This window comes from Manis pentadactyla, chromosome 8 (assembly GCF_030020395.1).
Source record: "Manis pentadactyla isolate mManPen7 chromosome 8, mManPen7.hap1, whole genome shotgun sequence".
Lineage (NCBI taxonomy): Eukaryota > Metazoa > Chordata > Mammalia > Pholidota > Manidae > Manis > Manis pentadactyla.
In genome coordinates, this window is record NC_080026.1 from 138,296,331 (window position 1) to 138,323,521 (window position 27,191).

Genomic DNA, 27,191 nt, shown 5'->3' on the forward strand with positions numbered 1-27,191 from the left:
GTCCAGGACGCTGTTGGGGAATGAGGGTCTTTTACATTGGCAGCAGCGATGGTCTGACAACGGTCAGCAAAATCTGCCTTCCAAGTTAAAAACTGACCACGGGTAAGCACAGCCTGGACTATACGCAGCCATTCACCTGGGAGTAAATGTCCTCTTCGAGACAGCGAATCAAGAACAGAAAGGGTAAAAGGGGCATTGGGGCCATAAGCTTTGACGGCTGCGTTCAGCTCTTTTAAGCTTTTGAAATGGATTTTGTGAAATTCTCTAGGGCCATCGGCAGGCTCGGCCGGCTCTGGCTCAGCCTGCTCTTCTCCCTCACTTTCTATTTCCTGAGCAGCAGGGGCGTCTTCGCTATCGCTTTCAAGATCGCCCTCCTCCGGGCTATGTGTTGTGGAGGTGGGGCCAGAGCGGGCGGAGGCCCGGGTAAGAACAGGAAAGAGCAGTTTTTTAGGTTGTTTTTTAGGTTGTGTGGCTGTAAGCGGTTTCTTAGAGAGGCCCCTTTGCGAATATAATGCGGGACGAACTGGTTGGGAGACAACTAATTTTTGGAGATGGCAAGTTATTCTTTGTTCTACTATCTGTGCTATTAGGTCTTCAGTGCTGGTAGGGGGGCCAACAGGACCGGGAGCCGGAGGGGGTAGCGGAGGGGCCGACGGGGGCAAAAAGGCCGGGGCGCAAACATTGGGAGGCCGAATAGGGGGAGTGTAAGAGGCTCCTTTCAAAACTGGGGGTGTGTAAGAAGGGGGGTTAAGCGACGGGGCGGCAAGGGGCCAATCTGGGTTGTGATACCTGGCCGCCTCGTCTTCTAGTTCAGCCGCGTCTCCCGGATCTAAAGGTTCGCCATTTTGGCTCTTAGTCACGACTGGAAAAACCTTTTGTGTATGGACAAAGTCCGAATCTCGAGGGAGAGGCGGATAAATGCAACATTTGGGAGGGGTATCATGGAGGGCACCGAGCAAAGATGGTGTCGGGCTAGGGGAGGGGGATTTAGCCGATTTTGGGGCAGGGGGATCACTCGAAAGAGACGATTTTGAGGCCGCCCGAGATAGGGGGCGGAGGCAATATTCTGCCACTGACAAGAGTTGACGTTTATCAGGGTCAGTATTTTCAACAATATCTCTGATAAGACCCCAATAGGAAAATACTGAAACAGGAACAGAGTCAGGGCCGTTTTTGATAAGATAATCATTTAAATCTCTACCTACTTTCTGCCATTTTTTAGGATGAATTTCGGGGCCATTAATGATAAACCACGGACAGACTTCATCAACAAAAATAAAAAACTTTACCAAGTCTTTCTTTTTAACTCGAACTCCTCTCTCCCTAAGTGAACTTTTTAGGTCTCTTATGAAGACCGCTTCTTTACTTAATCTAGTTCCCATTTTCTTGTAAGGCGGCCGGTACTCACCAGGGACGACGACCTCCGTGAGCGGCGAAAGGCGTCTCCTATTGTTTCATCAAGAAGGGGTCTGGCCAGACGATATCTTACTCGGGGGTCCGCCTGCGAAGGATCCGCGCCTCGAGCCCCACGTTGGGCGCCACTTGTCCCGTCCAGCGGGACCTAGTTATTTGTGGGGACGAGGGGGATCCGACCTGAAAGAAAATGGGGGCGAGAGAAGAGCGAAGGCAAGACAGTATTCTGATCAAGCCTTCAAATTTTATTGTAAGACGGGGGTAGATATACACCAGTGTTCAGGGGCAGAGTGGACCATAGGATACTTGTAAGCAGGGGATTGGCTGCAGGCGCAGCGAGTTACATTCTGATTGGTATATGATAATGGGGAAGGAGGGGGAGAAGAGTATCTCTTGGCGCGCGCGGGCTTCCTTGTTGGCGCGCGCGGGCTCGCAGCTAATCTCCAGGAAGTGAAGCAGGAACCTCATGAACTGTGGCCATCTTGTTGTCTTTGTGTGGCTCCCAACACTTTTGTATATGGGGTTAGACAATGATTCAGTTTCATTCTCTTGCATGTAGCTGTCCAGTTTTGCCAACACCAGTTGTTGAAGAGGCTATCATTTCCCCATTGTATGTCCATGGCTCCTTTATCGTATATTAATTGACCACATAGGCTTGGGTTTATATCAGGGCTCTGTAGTCTGTTCCGTTGGTCTATGGGTCTGTTCTGTGCCAGTACCAAATTGTTTTGATTACTGTGGCTTTGTAGTAGAACTTGAAGTTGGGGAGCGTAATCCCCCCAGCTTTATTCTTCCTTCTCATGATTGCTTTGGCTATTCACGGTCTTTTGTGGTTCCATGTGAATTCTAGAACTATTTTCTCTAGTTCATTGAAGAATGCTGTTGGTATTTTGATAGGGATTGCATCAAATCTGTATATTGCTTTAGGCAGGGTGGCCATTTTGACAATATTAATTCTTGCTACTCATGAGCATGGGATGAGTTTCCATTTGTTAATGTCCTCTTTAATTTCTCTCATGAGTGTCTTGTAGTTGTCAGAGTATAGGTCTTTCACTTCCTTGGTTAGGTTTATTCCTAGGTATTTTATTCTTTTAGATGCAATTGTGAATGGAATTGCTTTCCTGATTTCTCTTTCTGCTAGTTCATCATTATGTATAAGAATGCAACAGATGTCTGTATATTAATTTTGTATCCTGCAACTTTGCTGAATTCAGATATTAGATCTAGTAGTTTTGGAGTGGATTATTTAGGGTTTTTTATATGCAATATCATGTCATCTGCAAACAGTGACAGTTTAACTTCTTCTTTACCAATCTGGATGCTTTTTATTTCTTTGTGTTGTCTGATTGTCATGGTAAGGACCTTCAGAACTATGTTGAATAAAAGTGGGGAGAGTGGGCATCCTTGTCTTGTTCTGGATATTAAAGGAAAGGCTTTCAGTTTCTCACTGTTACTTATGATGTTGGCTGTGGGTTTGTCATATATGGCCTTTATTATGTTGAGGTACTTGCCCTCTATACCCATTTTGTTGAGAATTTTTATCATGAATGGATGTTGAATTTTGTCAAATGTGTTTTCAGCGTCTATGGAGATGATCATGTGGTTTTTGTCCTTTTTGTTGATGTGGTGGATGATGATGGATTTTCTAATATTGTACCATCCTTGCATCCCTGGAATGAATCCCACTTGTTCATGATGGATGAGCTTTTTGATGTATTTTTGAATTCGATTTGTTAATATTTTGTTGAGTATTTTTGCATCTATGTTTATCAGGGATATTGGTCTGTAATTTTCTTTTTTGGTGGGGTCTTTGCCTGGTTTTGCTATTAGGGTGATGCTGGCTTCATAGAATGAGTCTGGGAGTATTCCCTCTTCTTCTATTTTTTGGAAAACTTTAAGGAGAATGGGTATTAGGTCTTCTCTGTATGTCTGATAAAACTCTGCGGTAAATCCATCTGGCCCGGGGGTTTTGCTCTTGGGTAGTTATTTGATTACCGATTCAATTTCTTTGCTGGTAATTGGTCTGTTTAGATTTTCTGTTTCTTCCTTGGTCAGTCTTGGAAGGTTGTATTTTTCTAGGAAGTTGTCCATTTCTTCTGGGTTTTCCAGCTTGTTAGCATATAGTTTTTTGTAGTATTCTCTAATAATTCTTTGTATTTCTGTGGGGTCTGTCGTGTTTTTTCCTTTCTCATTTCTGATTCTGTTGATGTGTGTAGATTCTCTTTTTCTTTTTATAAGTCTGGCTAGGAGCTTACCTATTTTGTTAATTTTCTCAAAGAACCAGCTCTTGGTTTCATTGACTTTTTTCTATTGTTTTATTCTTCTCAATTTTATTTATTTCTTCTTTGATCTTTATTATGTCTCTCCTTCTGCTGACTTTAGGCCTTATTTATTCTTCTTTTTCCAATTTCGATAATTGTGACATTAGACTATTCATTTGGGATTGTTCTTCCTTCTTTAAATATGCCTGGATTTCTATATACTTTCCTCTTAAAACTGCTTTTGCTGCGTCCCACAAAAGTTGGGGCTTTGTGTTGTTGTTGTCATTTGTTTCCATATATTGCTTGATCTCTATTTTGATTTGGTCTTTGATCCATTGATTAATTAGGAGCATGTTGTTAAGCCTCCATGTGTTTGTGGGCCTTTTTACTTTCTTTGTACAATTTATTTCTAGTTTTATACCTTTGTTGTCTGAGAAGTTGGTTGGTAGAATTTCAGTCTTTTTGAATTTACTGAGGCTCTTTTTGTGGTCTAGTATGTGGTCTATTTTGGAGAATGTTCCATGTGCCCTTGAGAAGAATGTGTATCCTGTTGCTTTTGGGTGTAGAGTTCTATAGATGTCTATTAGGTCCATCTGTTCTAGTGTGTTGTTCAGTGCCTCTGTGTCCTTATTTTCTGTCTGGTTGATCTGTTCTTTGGAGTGAGTGGTGTGTTGAAGTCTCCTAAAATAAATGCATTGCATTGTATTTCCTCCTTTAATTCTGTTAGTAGTTGTTTCACATATATTGGTGCTCCTGTATTGGGTGCATCTATGTTTATAATGGTTATATTCTCTTGTTGGACTGAGCCCTTTATCATTATATAATGTCCTTCTTTATCTCTTGTGACTTTCTTTGTTTTGAAGTCTATTTTGTCTGATACTAGTACTGCAGCACCTGCTTTTTTCTCCCTGCTGTTTGCATGAAATATCTTTTTCCATCCCTTGACTTTTAGTCTGTGCATGTCTTTGGGTTTGAGGTGAGTCTCTTGTAAGCAGCATATAGATGGGTCTTGCTTTTTTATCCATTCTATTACTCTGTGTCTTTTGATTGGTGCATTCAGTCCATTTACATTTAGAGTGTTTATTGAAAGATATGTACTTATTGCCATTTCAGGCTTTAGGTTCGTGATTACCAAAGGTTCAAGGTTAGCTTCTTTACTACCTTACTGTCTAACTTAACTAACTTATTGAGGTATTGTAAACACGGTCTGATGATTCTTTATTTCTCTCCGTTCTTATTCCTCCTCCTCCATTCTTTGTATGTTAGGTTTTTTTTTTTTGGTGCTCTTTTGTGTTTCCTTTGACTGCTTTTGTGGGTAGTTGATTTTATTTTTTGCCTTTAGTTAGCATTTGATTGTTCCGCTTTCTTTGCTGTGATTTTATTTTCTCTGGTGACATCTGTTTAGCCTTAGGAGTGCTCCCATCTAGAGCAGTCCCTCTAGAATACCCTGTAGGGGTGGTTTTTGGAAGGCAAATTCCCTCAACTTTTGCTTGTCTGGGAATTGTTTAATCCCTCCTTTATATTTAAATGATAATCGTGCTGGATTCAGTATCCTTGGTTCAAGGCCCTTCTGTTTCATTGCATTAAATATATCATGCCATTCTCTTCTGGCCTGTAAGGTTTCTGTTGAGAAGTCTGATGATAGCCTGATGTGTTTTCCTTTGTAGGTGACCTTTTTTCTCTCTCTGGCTGCCTTTAATACTCTGTCCTTGTCTTTGATCTTTCCCATTTTAATTATTATGTGTCTTGGTGTTGTCCTCCTTGGGTCTCTTGTGTTGGGAGTTCTGTGTGCTTCTGTGGTCAGAGAGGCTATTTCCTCCCCGAGTTTGGGGAAGTTTACAGCAATTATTTCTTCAAAGACACTTTCTATCCCTTTTTCTCTCTCTTCTTCTTCTGGTATCTCTATAATGCAGTTATTGTTCCTTTTGGATTGGTCACACAGTTCTGTTAATATTGTTTCATTCCTGGAGATCCTTTTATCTCTCTCTGTGTCAGCTTCTCTGCGTTCCTGTTCTCTGATTTCTATTCCATTAATGGCCTCTTGCATGTCGTCCATTCTGCTTTCAAGTCCTTCCAGAGATTGTTTTATTTCTGTATTCTCCCTCCTTAGCTCTTGCATATTTCTCTGCAAGTCCATCAGCATGGTTATGATCTTTATTTTGAATTCTTTTTCAGGAAGATTGGTTAACTCTATCTCCCAGATTCCCTCTCAGGGTAGGGTGTGTGGGTTAGTCTGGTCTGTATCAAGTTCTTCTGCCTTTTCATGGCGATAGAGGTCGTTGTAGGCACTTGGCATGTGTCAGCTGGGAGACCCAAGTCCCTTTCCACTTGCTCCTGGCCTTCCTTTCCTGGGAGAACGGTGACCCCTAGCGGCTTGTGTTGGGCAGCTGCGCGCAGACGGGGTCTGATTCTTGCCTTGCCATGGTTCTTGCCTGCCTGTGGACTAGGCTCTGCAGTTGCTGTGGGCGTGGCCGCTCTCGGGTTGCTCCTCTGCTCTGGTGGGGCCGCGCTGGAGGGGGAACGGGCGGGAGGCTCTTGATTGCTGTGAGGGGCCTCCAGCTGCGCTGCCGCCCAGGGGTTAGGGCGCCCGGAGTTCCCTGGGATTCCCAGCTGCTGGGCTGAGTGTCCCGGGACGCTTCCGTCCAGCTGTGAGGCTCCTGTCCCTTTAAGACTTTCAAAAAGCACTCGCTTTTCTTTTGTCCCAGGGGCGCTGGCTGTGGGGACCCGCTCACAGGTCTTACTGTCCTGTTTCCCTGGTATCCAGCACCCTACGCACTGTGTATCTGCGCTCCCAGTGCGGGTGGCTGGGGCTGGGTGTTCAGCAGTCCTGGGCTCCGTCTCCCTCCCGCTCTGCCTGCTCTTCTCCCGCCGGGAGCTGGGGGGAGGGGCGCTCGGCTCCCGCGGGGCCGGGGCTTGTATCTTACCCCCTTCGCGAGGCGCTGGGTTCTCTCAGGTGCGGATGTGGTCTGGATGTTGTCCTGTGTCCTCTGGTCTCTCAGGAATAGTTGTATTTATTGTATTTTCAAAAATATATGTTTTTGGGAGGAGATTTCTGCTGTCCTACTCACGCCGCCATCTTGGCTCCTCCTCTGAGTACAGTTTTTAAACATTTATCTCTTTATTTTCTATTTTAATTATTATAACTGTTGTGTTGTTTCACATCCAGCTAACATATTGTCAAAGAGGTTCAGTGCTACAGAGGCTTCAGGGCTTCAGATGCCCGTGATGTTCTGGGACGTGGCCCTGCCTTGAATGGTCTCCGAGCCCTGGCTCTGGAGTATTCACCTGCTACCACTGCCTTTGTCCCGGCGGGACCTCAGCTTCTAGGGGCCGGGGTGAGGGGCTGGATGTGGTCTTCCTGCTTCAGCAGGAGTTTCAGGAGGGTCATTGCATCCCAGAAGAGTTACCACTAAAGGACACGACTGGAAACCAGCAGGAACAGAAGAGAGCAGCTTTTAAAAAGTGTAGCATTTGGTTTCTATGAGTCTGAAGCAGAACTGCCTGCTTTGTTCTGCTTTAAAACCATATCACCTTGTTTCTACATAGTATTGCCCCCTTTAAAACGTTATATTACTTTTCTGTTAGAATCCAGTAGTACCAAAGATAGGGACTTCAACTGACGCTATCCCGACACCCAGTGTGAGGTGGACACTCAGCTGTGAGTCAGAAGAAAGAAGAAAACAGGCTGCCTTTATCATCATCTCCTCTGCTTGGCATGGGTGTGGAGCTGAGTGGACGAGAACAGCACAAAAGTTGCTAAAACTTTAGGAAGTCTGTTCTAAATAGATGCCTGTGGACGCTTTGTCTTCTCTCTTTCTTTTTTCAGTTTCTTGGACAGTTGATTTAAAATGTTTATAATTTTCACATACATTTAAAAAAATGAAAATAAATAAAAAAATTCAAAAGGGTGTTCTAAAGAAAAAAAAAATTAAGGTAGTAAAAGAATACCCAGAATATGTGAGATGGAAGATACAGACCAAAGGTGCACGACCCACGGCTCTGCCTCCTGCTTCTTGCCGAGGTTCGTTTGGGGGGTTGTGTGTGTGTACTGGACTGGGTGAAGCTCTAGGTAAAAGTAATATTTCAAGCCCAGTGGCATTCTTTCACTCATGGATGAATACAATGTGTATATATTTAAAAACTTTGTTGTAATTTACCAATTAATTTGATTTCCTACAGGTATACTTTGAATATGGATTTTTATTGATTTTAAAAAGTTTATATTAAATTGACAGTCCTGTGAGGGAAAGATATATCTTGGTTTTTCTGCAAGTATACATTTATAAAGTCCTACATAAACAGCTTATGGTAATTGTGTTCCTTTATTTAGAAATTGTGTTATTAAATATGTTTTAAATTCATGTATCAGATACCACATCATGTCTTGTTGAGGGGTCTGAAAGAAATTATCAGCAGAATGCAGTCATCTTATTTAAAATGCATCTAAATGTATGAACAGACCCACAAGCAAGTAGCCTGGCCAGGGATCTGCTTAATGTCCAGCAGCCTTGCAGGAGTTAAAGTAAAATGTATCAGACATCAGTAGCTTATTGAAGAAATACTCGTTTTTGCTTCATAGTCTGCAGAAGGCTGCAACTGTCAGTCATGATGTACTGCCCTGTGGAATTAGTCAATAGCGCAAACAGCAAGATTGCTGTGGGCAGAAAATAAGCACTGTAATCATGACATAACTGGGGTCAGTGATTTATGGATTTCAATATAGTAGTAGCTGCATATGATTGAAAATTTACTAGGTCACTAGTGCACCAAAAATTTTATTCACAGCCTCCAGGCATCTTTTGAAATGTGCAACAAAATAAAAACCTCTGAACCTGTTTTGACACTGCAGACTCAGTAGGTGACATGCCAGCCCAGTGAGTCTCATTTAAATGTAAATGTGTCATAAACTTTTGTACCATACTCTCTAAAAACGTCAACTACTTGAAGGGATAATGCATGTGAAACTGATTTACATAGCAAGGTAGTAAAAAAGGACCTTTAATAATCAAGCTTAAATTCTTTTATTTTAAAGTTGGAAGCTGAAGCTGTTCCTGAAGTCTCTGAAAAATATGAAATTAGTTCTGTTCCCACCTTTCTGTTTTTCAAGGTAAGGCTGAAGAGGGCACAGGTGATCACCCATCTGTAGTGGGCGGTGGCCCATCTGTCTTAGTTCCGTTACCCTGTTCCAGGCATCTGGCTGTACCCAGCTGTGTCTGTTTCTGTAGTCTCATTGTTGGCCCTGATGCTGAAGCGTGGCCTGGGGGTCTTGGAAAAGTGACATAGTCTGTGGTGGTCCAGCAACCAGAATTGGAGCTTCTTGAGAAAAGTCCAGATACCTGACAATAGACCCAAACTGTTCCTGAGCTGAGGCAGAAGTTGGTTGGTTAGGGCACGTACCTGGACACAGTAAAATAGCTGGCTGGTTCTGGTTTGATTAATGGCTCCTTTAGGAAGGGAGTGCAAAATCTGTGCTTCTGGGCACCCCTGGGCGTGACCACACAGTGATTCTAATAGATTCATCCCAGCAAGGGTGGGGAAATCCTTTGTTTTAGCTTAGACTGATCTGACTTCACTTTTGGGAAGTAGTGATACTTCTTAGCATGTTCCCAGAAAGGAAAACAATGATGTGTTTCTAAAATTGAGATGCATTCTGGCAATTGATAATTAGATTTTTTTTTTTTTTAGATAATTATTTTTTTATTGAAGGGTAGTTGACGCACAGTATTACATTACATTAGTTTCAAGTGTACAACACAGTGATAAAACATTTATATACATAATTCTAGGTTCCAGCTATCACCGTACCAAGCTGTTACAATAACTTGACTATATTCCTTATGCTATACATTACATCCCGGTTACTTATTTATTTTACCATTGGAAGTCTGTCCTTTTTTTTTTTTGTGAGGGCATCTCTCATATTTATTGATCAAATGGTTGTTAACGACAATAATAATTCTGTATAGGGGAGTCAATGCTCAATGCACAATCATTAATCCACCCCAAGCCTAATTTTCGTCAGTCTCCAATCTTCTGAGATAATTAGATTTTTAAAAACTTCTCTAGTAGTGTTGACCCCTTTAAAAATTGTTTAGAACTTGGAGCCCAAAATACAGAAGTTGATGAAAGAATGCCACATATATTCTAAATGACTTTTTCACTTCAGAATTCTCAGAAAATTGACCGATTAGATGGTGCGCATGCCCCAGAGTTGACCAAAAAGGTTCAGCGACATGCATCTAGCAGCTCCTTCGCACCCAGTGGTACTGAGCATCCCAAAGAAGATCTCAACCTGCGCTTGAAGAAGTTAACTCACGCTGCCCCATGCATGCTGTTCATGAAGGGAACACCTCAGGAGCCGCGCTGTGGTAAGAAGCTGCTCTGAAGATGACGGACATGGGGATTTTACCAGGATGGGCACAGAGCGATGGATGCGCTCTTTTTGAGCTATCCCAGGCCTCTTTTACTTGGGTTCAGATAGCTTTAGAAAATTGGAAAGGTTGTAATTCCCCATGGTATATTTAATTTTAGGTGATGAGAACTGACTTGTACTTACAGACTGAGAATGTTGGAACCAAAAGGCATCTTAGAAATCATTTAATTCAAGATCTTCATTTTATCCATAAGTACCCAAAGATGCGAGGGCGACTCACTCGGTCACCTGGTAGCAGCATTTGGATTAGGTTCCAGCTACCATATTGCTGCCCCCATTTATGGTTTTTTTTTTTTGCTGTTCAGTTAATTTTTCTGTTAACAGCTATCCTGTCTTTTTTTTGGCAGCCTTCTTTTATTCACCTAGTCCAGATTCAGCAGCTTAGACACTGACAGGGCATTGGTGGTGTTCCAGTGTCTGCCCTGTGTACCGCCTTCCTGTCTTCTCAGCGTCTGGTGGTTGTGATTCACCCATTGCAGCCATTGCCAGTTGATGGCTCCTGGTGGTTTAAGGAGTCTTAATGCTATGGCTTATATAGTCACACCTATTTTCTGTACACATATATGCTTGTAATTTTGTCCTTAAATAAGTTTTACAGTTATTTGGCCCCTCTGGTATTGGATTGATGTTGTTTTCTTTTTAAGATCCCTAGTACAACATTATAATGTTGCATAATTGAACATTTAATGCCTTTTGATGATGCTGTGGAGAATCTAAGTGTATTTGTTTCAGCTGCACAGGAGGGAATTTATTAAGACAGGTGGCATAAAATTGGGTGTGCTGTTGATATGATTACTGCATGTCCAGTGTGACAAGCTTTCAATACAAATTTAATTGTAAATTCTTCCCTGTAGTTAGCAAATTACATAATAAATTATGAAAAAGTCTAGTTTTAAAAATAAAGTTTCATGATGATTTCTGTCTTAAAAAGATAAAGAAATGGTTCCTTTATCTCTCAGTTCTACTTGAAAAATTTTCTTGCCAGTGTTTGTATGTCAGATAATGCCTGCTGTTTATGTTATTTGTTATGAGAATTTCCTGGAGGGAAGGATGTGAAAGAAACACCTTCCCCTGAATTGTGAGGGAGCCCTATGGGCTGAGAACAGACCAGGACAACCCCCTTTGGGGGTCCGTGAGTTTTATGAAGGGGTTACTTACAGAGTGGTGGACGGCATGTGGGCGGCTGCCCCCTGAAGTCACCGCCCACCGCCCGTTAGGTTCGTTTTTCATCAGGGAACAGGGAAGGGGGCTTCGTGCAGGGCAGCAGGTAAACTCGGAGCTGCTTCTTCCTCTCCTGTGTGTCCAGGCACTGGGTAAACGTTCTGTGGTCCTGTGTCTCCAGCCTGCAGGCTGAGGCTGGGGAGCAGTGCCTCCCCCCTGGGAGCACAGCCCGTCCTGCAGTCTGCCTGTTAAAACGGCTACTTTAGTCAAGTGCCTTTACTCCAGTGAGGGTCTGGACGACTGTCCATACTGTAGGGCCGGAAAGCTGCCTTAGTGCAAGTGCAGTGTAGTGCAGTGGAATGGAGTGGAGTGGAGTGTGGTGCACTGCAGAGTAGTGTGGTGCAGTGCTCACAGCCCACAGGAGACGGCAGCAGGCAGTCTGCCTTGTGCTTGTTTCTAATGCAGGTTGCGTCTGGTTCACTTTCTCCCAGCAGGTGTGAAAATCATTTCTGGTGCTTTATTTGGTGACCTAAAAACATCCATCCAGTGGGTTTTATTCAGTACCAAGTCGGAAGTGCTGTGGAACTGACTGTAAAATGTGGACGAACCTGTGTGACGGGCTGTACATAGTAATCCTACAGTAGCAAGACCAGTAAAATACTCCTCTTTGGGACTGGACAATAGCGATCTCTTAATCTTCTCTGAGTGATGACCTGGTGCAGTTGGCCTGTGATTGAGCTGAAGCTTGAGGAGGGTGTAGTGTGGGGTCCCGGAAAGCAGTGTAGACTAGATGCCCGCCACGCAGGGCCGGCTCAGTCCCAGCTCCGCCCCCTGTGCCACATGCCTCGGAAGCTTAAGGTACAAGCCAGTTACCCTCCCAGAGCCTCAGTCCTTCCCTGGTGGTGTCGGGGGTTGGAGGCAATCTTGGAGATTGTTATCAAATCAGATGTATGATTATTCAAATAAATTAGAATTACACTTAGAAATAATTTTTCTGCTTACCTTTTATTCGTTAGACTGAATTTATGAGGTTTTTTAAACCATTTTTATATAAGCTGTGTGGCATTTAGAAGACTATACAAATAACACGTTAGAATAGAAAAATAGCTTTAAAATATAACTACATTTTTAATAGGCTTTCTGATCCCTGATATTTTGGTTTCTGTCACAACATGTCTTTCTACCTCATACAGTAAGTAGCTCCTTTTAGATTGTTGGAATTCTTTGATAAAATATCTACTCAAGGATTAACTGGAGGTATTCTCATTGGGACTGCCCTGCCGTTTCTTGCATTGACTGTGCTCAGGCTGTTTTGCTTCCTGTGTGCACAGCCACACAGACCGTCTCCACCGTCTTTATAAACTTTCTCCTCATAGGAACATACATGACTTCCACCTTCTTCCTTTCTGAGCCTGTTTAGGGGACAAGTGTTTTCACTCTCCTGCTGGCACATTAGAGATGAGGTGCAGGCAAAGCCTTCCTTATGAAATCCATGGCCACAATGCCCCTGAGCTTGAGTGACTGGTGTGTACATGCTCGGCACAGGGTCCTCTTTGAAAACACTACTGCCAGGGGCAGCCATTGTGCCCACGGGGTTCCCGTTGTGGAATAGAGCTACATTTGATTTTCGAGTAACTGGTCCCCACCTTGCTTTCAGTTAATCAGAAAAACATGAATGAGTAACATTTAAATTTCATATCAAGGAACCTTGAAAAATCATTTCAGGGTGTGCCCTGGAGCTTGGACTCGTCCCAGCCCTTGCACATTTCACATCTCTTTCATCTTACCCTTTGCTTTCGGACTCTGCCGGCAGACTCGGGTGGCCCCTTACGAGCCTGACATGTTGATCGGGCCTCTGTCATCCAAGAATCAGGCTATCCTCAGTCTGTCCTCAGGAGGACAGGATAAGAAGGGCTGCCCTGTTCAAGGAAGAGTTTCAAGAACACTGACATGTACATCTTTTTAAATAGAATGTAAAACCCTTGAATATGCAGGTTAATTAAGTTATTTGGGAATTCCTGTATCCCTTTCGGTTAGCAAAGCTTGTAGCAGAGTGTAAGGTATTTGAGCCACTGTACTGACATTTCTCCTGTGGTGAGAGTCATCTACCTGGGTTTTACTTTTAAATCAGACACAGAAACGTTGTGGGTTCACAAGTGTTCTTTAGGGTTTTGTTGTTAGATATAGTGATGAAATCTGGCAGATTGGCTTATTCACATTTTCTGTCATGGGAAGAAATGACTGTGGATAGAAATTGTGTTTCTTCGACACTTAAACATGGCTTTTCTACTTTTAAATATTTTTATTACATTCATGTATTTTTCTTACAAAAAAGAAGTGTGAATACTTTGTTAAGAATAAAGCCGCCTCACTATTTTATCCTTAAGCATAACATTTCCAGTCTGCCACTTTAACCCTTAAAAATGAAACACTACCAATCAATCTTTCTAGTCTGCATGTAATTGCCTAAAGCTAAAATAAAGCTTTTCCTCAGCCTGTTACAGTAGAAATGAGTTAATATATTGGCGACAGAATAACCATCAGCGATCATCCCTTAGCTGTTTACTAATGAACTCCCCTATGAATGAAAAAATTTCAGAATCAGTGTTTTACTTCAGGCTGTACATGAACTTAACACTTCAGTTGTAGGAAAGGCAACTTACATGCTATACAAATAAATGCGAGTGCTTCATCTCAATAAACTGCAGATCTGGAAGTGTTCCGAGCTCAGTAATAGATCCATGTTTTAATAGTACAAGTGCTTTTGCATGACATCAGATGAAGCCTTTTCCTGCAGTTAATCTTTCACTGAATTTTAGGACTCAGTTTTATTTAGAAATAATTGCAGATGCTGTTAAATCTTACAGGAATATTGAATCTGAAGAACAGGTTATTTCCCAGTGAATTATAACTGTGTTTGAAAAGAAGAATGATGGAGTGTGAAAGAGCAGAGTGCTACAAAGTATTGGAAAACAATGGGGAAGGATTAGCTTATGGAAAGAAAAATACCCTCTTTCCAGACAAGAGTGATAGATTTATTTAAAAAGACTGATATTCACACTCACATTCTTTAGTACTAATGTCATAATAAGAAAATGATGTCAAAAAAGTATAGGGCTAAAATGTGTCACAAAAGTGTAATAAAATCATGGAACATAAGATTGTCACTACAGTGCAGTAAAAAAAAAAAATCACATTACATACTTTGGGGAATGTAAATAGTTTTAAAAAAGAGACTGTCAAGTTACACCGCCAGATGAGAAAGAACACTCAGCCTATTAACAGTTCATATACAACAGAGAAGATGGCTCCGGATTCAATGTGCTATATCCATTTTAGCCTAAAAGAGAACACATTCCTTCCCGATTTTTAATGGATTCTATTTAGAAATGGTAAAGATTGAGAACTACTGAAGTGGATACACAGGAAGTAGTAAAAAGGGGAACAGAAACCAAACATAATTGGGTTCCCAGGAGGGTCAAGTAGTAGTTAAACATTCCTGTCTTAGAGTGTTTTCTTCTACCTGGTGTTGGTTCTCATGGAGGCAAAGACCAGCTGGGAGGGGCTGTCCCAGGTGTCCGGGTCAGTCTGCCGACGGATGGGGGAGTACTGGGAGAGGAGGTGGCTGTCCAGGGCTAACTGTGCATCCCTTTGGTGGATGGAGCAGGTGTTGGGGTGTTTTGGCCAGCATTCTTTCTCCTATAACAGAAAATAAACCTAATATTGAAGAGGAACTTGGATAAATACACAAATGTTTTTCTTACTCCATAAGTGTGTTAAAAGGTAAGCCATACCTGAGCATGTGGTGCTGTTCAAGGTCAGGTAAAGGGTTCTTGGAATTTGTTTTCTTGTTTCATAATATGCAACCATGCTAACAGATTGCTGGTGAAAGAGAGGCAGACATCTATGTACAGTAGATAATAAGTAGTCTGGATTAATTTAAAGTCATATGTGTGTATGAGAGAAGCTAAGCTCTGTATTTTCTTTTCCTTTATGCAGGTTTCAGCAAGCAGATGGTGGAAATTCTTAATAAACATAATATTCAGTTTAGCAGTTTTGATATCTTCTCAGATGAAGAAGTTCGTCAGGGCCTCAAAACCTATTCCAATTGGCCCACCTATCCCCAGCTCTATGTTTCTGGAGAGCTCATAGGAGGACTCGACATAATTAAGGTTAGCATTGAGAAGTCTGTTCCTTGTAAAAAATTTGCATTTACAGCATACTTTTATAAGTGCTGTAATAAATCTCAAGTATAAATTTCTAAAGAATCTCTACATTTGCAAATAGGGATTTGGAATAATACAGAATATTTCTGATGGGATGGCTGACTAATGTTCTGTATCATGGTATGACTGAGGAGATTCATGTGGCCATGAATGTTTTCTTAGACCTAATGTGTGTATTTCAGGAACTAGAAGCATCTGAAGAACTAGATACAATTTGCCCCAAAGCTCCCAAATTAGAGGAAAGGTAAGTGTTTTTAAACCTGTAAGTAGTTTACCATTTATAATTTAAAAAATATTTTTAAATTATCAAGTGTTTGCATTCTCTGTTTATAGAATCCAGGGTTTTTTTTTTATGCCAAGGTCATAATTTGACTTCGACCTGTTTAGGAGACTTAAAGGGACCTTTATTGTAATACATATGAATTAATGTAGCATTTAAAAAGGAATTTACTTTGAAATATGTCAGCATATCAGTCATTCATAGTTGGGGCTTGAGTTTGTAAGGTAAAGATTCCTTTTGTGATTTTCTTGCCATTGAACATTTTGAGAATTTCTAAAAAGTGTTTAATAGTATCTCATTTATCTGTCCTTGATTAATAAAGTAATCCTCTTAAATAGATATGTCATACTGCTTTTTAAGTGCCACGTTGTCTCAGATGATTTGCACCCTTTCCTGCCTTTTTGATGAGAAGGTGATGCTCTGGCCCCTTGGTGACCCTGCCCTCCTGGGTGCATTCTGAGCTATATGACCTGGGCAGCTTGTGGAGGCTGTGTGGCCTCAGAAGGCTGTGGTGCTTCCTCATGCTTGTGCTGGCCTTCTGTCTGTCTCTCTGTTCTTCCTGTTGAATATGCCTCCTGTTGTGTATGTCCCCGTGTCAGTCAGACTGCTTCTCTCTTTCCCTAATGTGCTGCATGTCTGTCGCCTATGGTTTCAGAAGATAACTGGCTAGAATTAATAGAGAGAGTAAAATTCATTCTATTTTGAGTAATCACTTAAAGGGCTCCTGGTAAGCAAAGTGCAGGAGCCCCAGTTCCTGGGCTCCATGGCATCTCTGTTTTGGCCCCCTGGATCCAGGTTGTTGGGGTACTAGGTGAGTGATCAGCAACATGTTCCTGATTTCTGGTGGTTTTTCTGGGAATTAGCTAATCATACTCTGTTGAGAGTGTACATGACACAGCTTGGAGCATGACTTGTGTGTTTCACTTGTGTTAACTTCATTCCGTGGAGCTGTCAATCTGTGAATGGTCCAGGCCACAGTGACATGGCCACCTTGGGGCTCAAAGGTTCCAGTAGCAGCAGGTTGCTGTGCTCATGCCCATGGTTCCTGAGGTTTGTGACTGAGCTGTAGGCTCTATGTGGATGGTTCCCATTCCTGCCAGCAAGTTAGAGCAGGTTTGGAAGATTGTAAAATGTGAAACACGGAGTTAAGATGAGAGCATCTGATTTTAGCAGCCAGTGCTCTTTGAGTCCCAGCACTTCACACTTCCCCTCCGGGTATGGCCTTGGGGATACAGGCTTCAAGCCGTGCATGGCTTCGTGACGCAAAAGGGAAAATACATGGTCTAGTTTTGGACATTCTGAATGGGCTCATATATGGACCCCAAATGGGCCAATTCCTTCCTGGATTGGTGGTTATTGTTTTTAGTACTGTGAGTTGACAGGCTTCAGTTGCAACTTGAAGGAACATTGGTTGCCTTAAAAAGCCATGTTGTATTTTACAGTGGCTTAGGGAGAGAATGAAATAAAGGAAGGTATCTATGCATTTGCTTGTTTAATACCACTCAGAGCTGAGAACTGTCATCCTGCTCCCCCAAATAGGCATGTTCCTCATGAGGCAGAGCAAAAGTGGTGTTTAATAATTGAGCTGAGCCATCTTATATATCAATTTTCTCTCTTTAGGCTCAAAGTACTGACAAATAAAGCTTCTGTGATGCTCTTTATGAAAGGAAGCAAACAGGTAAAGGATTCAAAAATGGGCTTATTTGCAGTTTCTTTTGATGCTAACATCTGCGACAAGGGGACACTTACATCTTCTCTCCGAGCTCTAGCTGATGGAGCTGTAGTGGTATCTGGAAGTTATCCCTGCCTTAATTGGTGCTTGTGGAGATCAAACAGGGTAATCTCCATTTTGCCTGACTTTATCATCAGCATCTCAGTGGGTGCCTTTCTTTCTGCTGCCAAACTTTGCCAGCTGAGTGGTCGGCACTGTTAACACTTCGCTGGCCCTGCTAGTCGCTGTCCTGTCACCACCTGAGTTTGCTGACTTCCGTAGCGTGTGCCTCTGGTCCCTGCACCCCGGGTGCAGGGGAGCTCACGGCTCTCGGATCTGCAGCACCACCTCATCCCTTCCAGGGCAGCGATGGAGGGCGAGCGCAGGTGCTCTGATGAAAGCGGGACACAGTTTGCAGTTCTCCCCCATGGTGGGCGGCGGTGGCGGCTTTTCTGATGGCAGTGCATATTGATGCGCATCATTCTGACGATCAGGTTTAATAGTTTGAACTAAACTAACTATCCTTTGTCATTGGACTAGAATGGTGATCTCCAAAACCCAGCCTCTGTTATCTGACTTTATTCTCAAGCAGTTGTTGAGGTGAGAAAGGCTGGACAGTCTGGCTGGTCCCGGGGATGAGGAGACTGAAGCAGAGGGGAGGGCGGCAGGGTAAAGGTGCTGCGGTCAGGTTCCGCCTGCCCCCTGGGCCGCCAGAGCACAGGCGCTCGGCGCTGAGCTGCATTCAGGACTGTCACTTCCCGCCTTTTGTGAGGGGCCTCATAATGCCTCCCAGGGACATTTTGCGAATGAGGTTGCAGTAACTGGTGTGAAATAACTAAGGTAATGAAACCAGTTAGTTAGCATAACTAATGAAAATAATAACTAGGGAAAGGTAATAAGGACTTCTGCATGTTGGAATCACTAGATTAGAACTGAGATTCTGTGACTGGCTCACTATTTACTGAAACAAAATAGAGGAAGTTAATAATTCCCAGGAGGGAAAAAGTCATCTTTTTAGTTCTTGGTGATTGTTTAAAACAGATTTTTATTAATTTTGTTTTCTGGAAGCCCAGGAAGTATCCGTACATCTGGGGAGCAGAATTGTTAGTGTTACTGAGAAGTTGAGGTGGTGCGAGGTCTTGTCTCTGGGATTGACAGGATTTGGGTTCCCATACCATGAGGGAAAGTGTAGCTTCTCCAACCTCAGAAAAGTTTGACCCTCTGATGTAAAGGTAAATGCACCAGTGGGAGTAAAAGTCCAGTTGGGAACAGGAAGGTGGTGGTCCTGTTCATTGGGAAAAGGTTGAATGCGTTGAGATCGCCTGTCTGAGTGAAGTAGAGAAGCAACCAGAGTCTTGAACTGGTGCCCACAGAGACTCTAAGATACCAGAACAAACCGGCCCCAGCAGCTGCACACCGAAGTCGGTCTGGGCCAAGTGTCCGCATAATGTCTGGACGGTCAGTGCCCGGCGGGGCAGGAGGGTGGCGGTGGCCTCCCGACAGCTCACCTGCCCTGACGCTCCAATGGGCAGAGGCACTGGATGCGGGAGGCTCCTCTTCGCCGCCACACTGTTTACAGGCGCTGGGCCCGCTGACCAAGCAGTAAATGGAACCGTGCAGAAAATGTCACCTACCTTAAACTTCTCTTTTTCTAAATTCAGGAAGCAAAATGTGGATTCAGCAAGCAAATTCTGGAAATACTAAATAGTATTGGGTATGTAAATCTTGTTTTCAAAGCAGTGTATTTAAGAAATTTTAACTTCTGAGTTTTGCCACTGATGCTTCTCAGTTGTTAAGTCTCTAACTAGTCATGCATTTTATCTATTTACCAATTTTTGCTGCGCTGTTTTGTGAGTGTTTTAACTTTGACCACAACAGAAGCTAATGGCCTGTTCAGCCTGTTGGTGTCATAAGGGAGCTTCCACGGCAGCGGCTTCCGGCTGTTTGTCTTCAGTCCCAGAGGAGCATTGCTGACAGAGCTCCATCACACAGGGACCTTATGGTGAAAGGGTGTCCAGGTTTTTAGTATTTGCTAGGAAATACTCTCGTTTCTCAGCAGTTCACAGGGCACGCGCTGTGGCCCTTTGTTTGGAGCTGAGAAGTTGGCGGGGTTGGGGGCTGGCAGGGCTAGGTTGCAGGGCTCACGCTGTGATCTGCACAGTGATGAAGCTGCCAGGTAAGGAAATCATGGTCGATTTTGGTGCTTAAACACAAACTGCTTTTCTGGAGAAACTTAGCATGTGTTCTACAGGGTTTGTCGGATGTTTCTGCTTATTTCTCCTCATTTCTTACTTCACAATTGCTTTTCTTTAATGTAAGTATTCTTCATACTTACATTAGCTTTAGGTAGATTAGCTGATTTGCCGAAGTTACAGGGATAGCACCCTTTGCAATATTTAGACATTGTCGGGCAGGGCTGAAAGTAGTCAGTTGAGCAGCACAGGTTCAATGTGACTTCAGGGGCATGAAAAGGAAAAGGGCTGACCTCTTTAAACGACTGTGATGCCGCACAGAGGCCCATCTTGTGGGGATGTGGGCCTGCGGCCTCCAGCCCACTCCTTCCTCATGGTGCCCACGGGTGCACACTCAGTCTGGCTGAGTGTGGTGGTCATTTTTATGGCTCCTTTGCTCCATCTTCCTCCTGTCACAGCCCCACAGGAGCGCCCCCAGCCCACCTGTCCCTGGCGGCTGCGCGTCCCCTCTAGGCAGGCCTCTGTGAGGTCTGGAGGCCGGGCCGGACAGCACCTGGCCCATCTCGGCTCGTGCTGCATGGAAAGTCTCCCTAGCTTTCTGCACTCTGTCTCAAATCCTGTTTGGATTTGGAAGTACCAGTTATCCCATCTTCTCTGGAGGATAATGCCTGCCCAGCTCCAGACCTGCTAACCCTGGTCAGCTCTGCAGCGGGCAAGGCCACGGGCCCTGTGAGGCTTTTTGCTGCCTTTTCATGGTCTTACTCCTGAGTTATCAGCACGTGGGGAGCGCCTGCCCTTCCCTGTTCCTCTACTTTTCACTTTTCCTGTACTAGCCAGAGTGCACATGCTTTGCAGGGCTGAGTCCTGGGAATGCAGAGGTGTGAAAGACCCCGTTACAGAGACCCTCAGGACGTGTGTTGTGTCTCACTACTCTGTGTGCTGCACATTCTTGGGCCTGATAGGCTTAGGTCCCTGACAGTTGTGCTCTAACTCGTGTTCATCCTGTTCAGGTCAGGAGATCACCTCCTTTAGTTCAACTTGAAGGGAGACTTATAGTGGATCTTTTTTTTAAGTCGTCTTTTGCTCTGTTCAAACATTCCTCTTTCAGTACTTGCTGCCGTGTTGTATTTTTTTGACTGTTCTTGCACCATGAACCTGTTCTTAGGAACTTGTTTGTGAAGTAAACAAGATTTCCCTGTGAGAGTGGTTTCAGTTTTACGGAAACTGAAATTTGTTTTTTATGTGTGGCATTTTTCCTTGGGCAGTTTTGGGACTGCACGTACCCACAGCCTCCCGTGGGGGCTCAGTCGCACGTCCAAGCTGGTCGTTCGGCCCCCATGAGTGTCAGTGTGGTTGCGTTTCCATGCAGTGACTTCATTCACTTACACAAGTGGTGGTCAGTACATGGCAAGGAGCACAACATTTTCACTGGTTTTGTGTACTGAAAACAGCATTTGTGTTCTGAAATAGGTTCATTTCCTCGTGGAAGCACACCCCCGAGGCGGCGTTCACGGGCAGCGTGGTTATCTTGCTGGTGGGCCCCAGCCTCTGTCCGTGGCCCCTTCCCGCTGCCTAAGTAGCTTCCCACAGGCTCAGGAGCCGCAGCCTAGGGTGGGGGCTGGAAGTGGGGTGACAGTGTCATTGGCAACAGGCCCACGTGAACGGTGACTGTGAGCCTGATTGCGTGGGCAGCATAAGCTGGCCGCCGCCTCTCATGGGTAAGCGTCGCTGGACACAGCCCTGCCTGCTCATCTCCGCCTGGCTGCTCCTGTGCCGCACTGCAGGGTTGAGCAGTTGTCGCAGAGACTCATTGGCCCACAGAGCCTAAATGTTTCCTGTCTCGCCTTTTAAGGAAACGACTGCTGACCCCCCGTTTAACCCAATACTGTACAGAAAAATCTAGATGAATTTGTATTTTAGAATGACGTACTCTGTGTGGTACTTAAGATGTAGTCATATCCATTTTCTACAGTAAATTTTGTTAGCAAAATAGTTTACTCTTCTTGACTATTTTTAAAGCACCAGGTAGGTTGTACAATTTTTGTTTGAAATTGTTAAAATGTCTTCTCCTTTTTGTAGTGTTGAATATGAGACATTTGATATATTGGAGGATGAAGAAGTAAGTTCTTGTTTTATGTTTTGTCCTTCGCCTTAGTTTTAATCTCTAAGGTCTGATGGGATGGTTTCAGGGCCCCTGTCATTTCCTTAGGTTCGGCAAGGATTGAAAACCTACTCAAATTGGCCGACATACCCTCAGCTCTACGTGAGAGGGGAGCTTGTCGGAGGCCTGGATATTGTTAAGGTAAGGTCAGCGTCTGTCTGGTGCCCTAAAGAACTGAGCATTTTGGCGTTTTGAAAATTGTGACTTGAGACTGGACAGACTTGGGGGTTTGCTGATCCTGCCTTTTCTGGTCTTCTGTCTGCTCACTTCTAGGCCAGTGTCACCACTTCTAATTCCAGAGTACTCTGTCGTCCCTGTCAGGGCCGCAGCAGACTGCCTGCCCCTCCCTCACCCTAGAGGGCCTCTCCTGCTTCTCTGGGTCCCATTCAGCTCCCGAGGGGCTGGACTGCCAGCTAAAGTCCAAACCATCGCTTGGCATTTGGAGATGCCAAGCTGGTTACGGCTGAGCTCAAATTTGATTTTTACTCCCATATGCTCACTCCGGTAGAACGTCCCTCCTTGCAGCTTGTCTTTGCCCTGTCCCCTCTGCTCTGAGTCTCCTTGTATGTCCCTTGTTTACATCTGTTTTCTATGTCTTTCAAGGCCTCTCTTGAATTCACAAGTCTGTGAATCATTTACAGATTCTTCCAGAAATGTTTTGCTCCTGCAGCTCTCCTGTCCTTTTATGTTTATGTTACTATAGTTACAGTTTTCTCTGTCACTTTATTTTGCCTTAGTTACGTGCCTCTGGTGATGGGGTGAAGAGCACCAGTCTGTGGGCAGAAGCCCAAGTCCCCTTGCCAGCCCGGCCCTGCTGGCTCTGCAACAGAGACCTAAGGTCACTGATCTCAGTTTCCTAAAAGAAAAATGCAGAATTCCATCCATCCAGCTCCCAGTGCCCCTTTGGTTCTCAGATGCTAGAAACCGGTCAGCTCTGTCGGATTGTAAGCACATGTGGAGAGGACGTTGTTTCTTATATGCCTTTGATGATTAGTTTACTCCTCTGCTTTAACAGAACTCAACTGAATTTTAAATGGGCATGCTTACACCTGGTAGCACCCATGTGCTCCATAGCTGTCTTCGCTGCTGGCCCACAGCTACAGGAAGCCACAGCTCTGAGAGCTCTGGGCACTGCCCTGTTGGAGGAGAGCGGCGGGTACTGGAGAGGGTCTGTGCAGGGCATGAGCTCTGCCTGGGCAATGTGATCTCCAGGGCAGGCGGGCTGGCAGAGTTACTCTGGAAATCCTTCTCTTGCCTTGCTTGTTGGAGAATTTTGAAGTCCAATGTCTGGCTTTGTAGGTGGAGAGCGAGTGGTAAGCAACGCTGCCCCTAGTTATGTTGTCAAGTGAAGTTAAGCTCCCACTTTGGTCACGTGGACGAGCCCTGCCAGCACTGTGTGGCTCAGTGCCGTGTGGCTCAGCACCGTGGACAGGACGCTGGCACATGCAGGCCTGAGCGCCTCTGGCTGCTAATGTCCTTCAGCCAAGCAGGTTTTGTCTCCTATATCATCTGGGTTTGACATCACACTTCTTACACAAGCCAGTGAGGCATTTTTCGTAGTAATCGGTATCATTCCCGAAGGAAAACAAAAGGTTTAACAATAGTTTTGAATAGCTCTGAAACAACAAAAATAGATCTGCATCTGTTATTTTATATATATTTTTTATTTTTGTAAGACACAAACAATCTTCACACCCCAAATACCCCTGAGCCTGTTCTTGTCTGGATGTTTTATAGCCTGTACCTTAGCCACTGCTAACTCTTGGGAAGATAGAATCAGTAAATTTCATGTAATTCTAAGGCTGAGCTGTGTGGGCAGCTTCCTTCTCAGTATATAACAGGGTGTTGTATGACTCACACATTTGGAAACGTGTGATATTGGTACCTGTTCTCCTGAGCAGGTAATGGTTGTAGCTCTGTCGCCATTTGGGCCTGGTTCCCTCGACGCAGCCCCCCCGTTGTCAGTGCCGTCAGAACAGCAGGTGTGTTCCAGGCGGGCTCACTGGCCAGCGTCTGTTGGAAGGAACATGGCGTGCTTTGTCTGGAGGGTGGATGAATAACTGAGAGGCCCAGCAACTCAGTGACTCAGTCAATCTCATGTCCTGAGAGGACTAGCTGCTAATTGATATACGTACTCAGAGAGTAAGAATATGTAGAGCAGGTTGCCATTCAAACTGCGGCTCACACAGATGATGCCCACAGCAAGCCTGGGCGCTGCCTCAGGGCGCCACCTCAGTCCCGCCTGCCCTCTGCCCTGCAGCCCGGGAGGGAAGCCTTGTTCTCCGCGGACAGATGAGAAAACAGCCCCAGAGGCGTCCGATGTGCGAGCCCTCTGCTGTCGTAGCCAGTCAGCCGACGAGCCCCGCCTCCCCCAGCGTGGCCGGCCTTTCTCCGAGCAGCTGGCCTGCTGAGCCCGGTGCTCGGGAAGTCCTGCTGCTCCTTTGCTGCAGCAGGAGGCTGCCTGTTTGTGGGTGGGGTGGGTGGGTTCCTAGGACACACTGGGGCTGTGGGTGTTGAAGGACAGGCAGCCTTTGTGGGTTTAACCAGACAGGAGGCCTGTGCCTTTTAGTGGCGCTATTATTGATGTTTGTGCTGCTTAGTAATAACCTGAAATTTTACATCAGTTAAATGTTTGTCTTAAACTGGAAAATCTCATTTATCGTTTTTGGTCACATTTTAACCTTGTATTCCCAATTTTAAATCTGAAAGATAGGTACAAAAAACACCTGAATTACTGTGTCCTAGTGGATCCTGGCCTGACGTTTCCATGCCAGTCCTGGGACTGAGGTGCGGGGAAGCCTGCCGGCTGCCCAGGGGGCAGCAGGCGCCCGTCCGCGGCTGTTCTGCCGCGTCGGAGTTCCTGCCCTGCTCCGTCCCCGCAGCTGTGCTCACTGGTGCTGAGCGATCTGTTGGTTTTAGAATCCCTTTTACCTTTGATTTTGTGACCCGACAGCGGACTTTTTATGGCATAATATTCAGCTTGGGTGTGTCGGTCGATCGGCGTTTGATCCAGGGGGTGTTTCTTTGGTTCTCTAGAGATGCAGTCTGCGACTGGAAGAGGTTCTCCTTTTTTTATATATACATGTACATGTTACTCTTTTCTACTTTCATTTCTAGGAACTGAAAGAAAACGGTGAATTGCTGCCTATACTGAAAGGAGAAAATTAATGAATATTGAACTAGGTGCCCAGCGATCGCAAGAGATACTCACCTACAGCGGAGCAGTTCGTGGCTCAGTCCTCCCGAGGGGGCTGGGAGGGGCAGGTGCTTCTACCGGTTATGCTTTGTGTCTTTCACAAGGTTGTGCTAAATATGTGTATGTTTTGTTTTTTTCACCAAAAATTGATGACAAACATCTTTAAATTCAATTAAAAATAGTTGTGTAAAAAAAAGTATCTTTGTAGTGATGTTAAACATAAAGTTACTGAAATTAACCTGCTTTAAACCTCTTTTTCATAATCTGTGGGCACATTGTAGCCGTTAAGAAACACAGTCTTCAGAAAATGGAGAACTCTGTTGGAGTCTAACCCACAGTAATATTTAGAACAGCTCATAGACCAGGCCACTGGCGCCCCTCACTGGCCAAAGATCTCTTTACAGCTTGGAAACAGTCCCCTGCCACTGTTTTCTGATGGTGTCACTGAGTTGGCACTGGGAGATTGCAGGGGTGATGTAGGGTGTCTGCGGGGCACGCTCATGGCAGGAAGCACCAGTTATTACAGGAAGCTCTTAAGAGGAAAGTGATTTCTCGCGGAGTGTGTCACAGTAAGCACACTTTTTATACAGGCAGAAGAGTGCACAGCTGTGACCGAGAGCTGGAGAGTGTCGTCAGCTCGGGTTAAAGTGTCACAACTTATTTTAATCACTGTATTGAAAGTATTGATTTAGCTCCTAAATAGGTTGAGGACATCCTGAGATCCACGAAAATTTCAGCAGTGTTTTTGATCATGAATCTAACATGTTTAAATAGTAGTTGCTCCGGGCATGCCTCCTTCATCGGGACAGCTGCACCCACCTCCATGGTTCTTAGACTTTTTCAGGATCCACGGCACGTGCTGTGTGCACGAACTCTTCCCGGCTTGTTGATGAGGCAGTGAGGCCCCACGGGTGTCTGGTGGCCGTGAGGAAAGGGGCTCGAAAGTCAGCAGTTCAGGCAAGAGCAGCAGGAGGAAATGGACGCCTTCCTTACCTGCCGGCCTTTCTCCCCCCGGGCATCAGGCTTTTCCCTGCTGACTGCATGGGGGGAGCTGGCATCCGGTGGGCGTGGGTTACACAGTGCAGTGGGGTCTGCACGAAGTCATAAAGGCGGACGTGGCCTTCTTGCTTCCTGTTGGGGGAGGACACCCACTGTGCTGGATTTCCCTGTCATCAGATGGGGCTGTTCGGGCACTGGTCTGTGAACTTTGGTTTTCTGATTAAAACAACTCATTGTAGAAGTAAAACTTTAAAATGCAGGTGGAAGTGGAATTCTGACTGAAAGTTTATTAGGCCGTTGGCTTTAGCGAAGGTCTCTGGGAGGAGGATGGCTACTTCCCGTGTATATTTGATCCCAAACTAATTATAGCGAACTGTTCTCACGATTTTGCTCTGTCCACAAGGGCCACCTGTCCTACTATATTTTCTACTAAGTCACCTTTTAACTTCACCTTCTCCTAAGCAAGAGTAAATCTTTGCTATCACAGATTTCAGGAGCCAGTTTCCGCCTAAGGCTCATTCAGGTAAACACAGGGCACCTTTACCACCAGTGCCCTCCTCCCACTGAGTCTCACTCTTCCAGCCAAAGGCCGTTCTCTGGGGATGTAAATACTGAGTGCATTGTGGGGAGACCTGCCCTTTGGGTGATGCGAAGCTTCCACAGCGTCCTTGCCTGGGCCTCACAGGTTGAGTTAGGGTCACAGTTCAGAGCTTTCGGGGAGTGACCTGTCGAGTGTGAGTTCACCTTTCTCAAGTTCTGTCAGTTGTGCCACTGACTCCAGGGGTGTCGGAACGATAGTGGAGCATATTCCTATTTTGCAGGTGTTTCTGTCTTGACATTGGGAAGGTTAGAAGTCTCGTTCATGCAAACGAATTGGTAGCCATTCCTCATCTGATTGTATTGGGTGTAATTTAGGAGTGAGGTAAGTGATTCTTGGGCCCAGCTGAATTTCGAGTTCATAGGCAGTCCCCAGCTAGATTTTCTGACAAATGTCAAGCTGCCCTTACAGTTAGGTTTTGTCAAAATTGACATCCTCTCTCCCATCCACAACTCCTGGGCTCTTGTTCCCAGCACGCGAGGGACTGTCCAGCCCACAAGGAGGGAAGGATGCTCGTGTCATCTGGGTGTTGCCCCAGGTCTGAGCTTGTGAACTCATGG

The 27,191-nt window shown here is 44.8% G+C and overlaps 1 protein-coding gene across 2 annotated transcripts in view; it reads left to right on the forward strand.

Moving 5' to 3' along the window:
• GLRX3 (glutaredoxin 3) overlaps positions 1 to 25,230 on the forward strand; it is a 41,492-nt gene extending 16,262 nt beyond the window's left edge. Inside the window, exons 3-11 of one of the 2 annotated variants that reach the window (XM_036923823.2) lie at positions 8,707 to 8,781; positions 9,841 to 10,042; positions 15,268 to 15,440; positions 15,677 to 15,738; positions 17,395 to 17,452; positions 19,147 to 19,199; positions 21,757 to 21,796; positions 21,887 to 21,979; positions 24,956 to 25,230. In XM_036923823.2, the coding sequence (XP_036779718.1) occupies positions 8,707 to 8,781; positions 9,841 to 10,042; positions 15,268 to 15,440; positions 15,677 to 15,738; positions 17,395 to 17,452; positions 19,147 to 19,199; positions 21,757 to 21,796; positions 21,887 to 21,979; positions 24,956 to 25,006 (807 nt within the window). In that variant the 3' untranslated portion in view covers positions 25,007 to 25,230. The remainder of the gene's footprint in view (positions 1 to 8,706; positions 8,782 to 9,840; positions 10,043 to 15,267; positions 15,441 to 15,676; positions 15,739 to 17,394; positions 17,453 to 19,146; positions 19,200 to 21,756; positions 21,797 to 21,886; positions 21,980 to 24,955) is intronic. The other variant, XM_036923832.2, reaches the window with a different exon arrangement.
• The last annotated feature ends 1,961 nt before the right edge of the window (positions 25,231 to 27,191 follow it).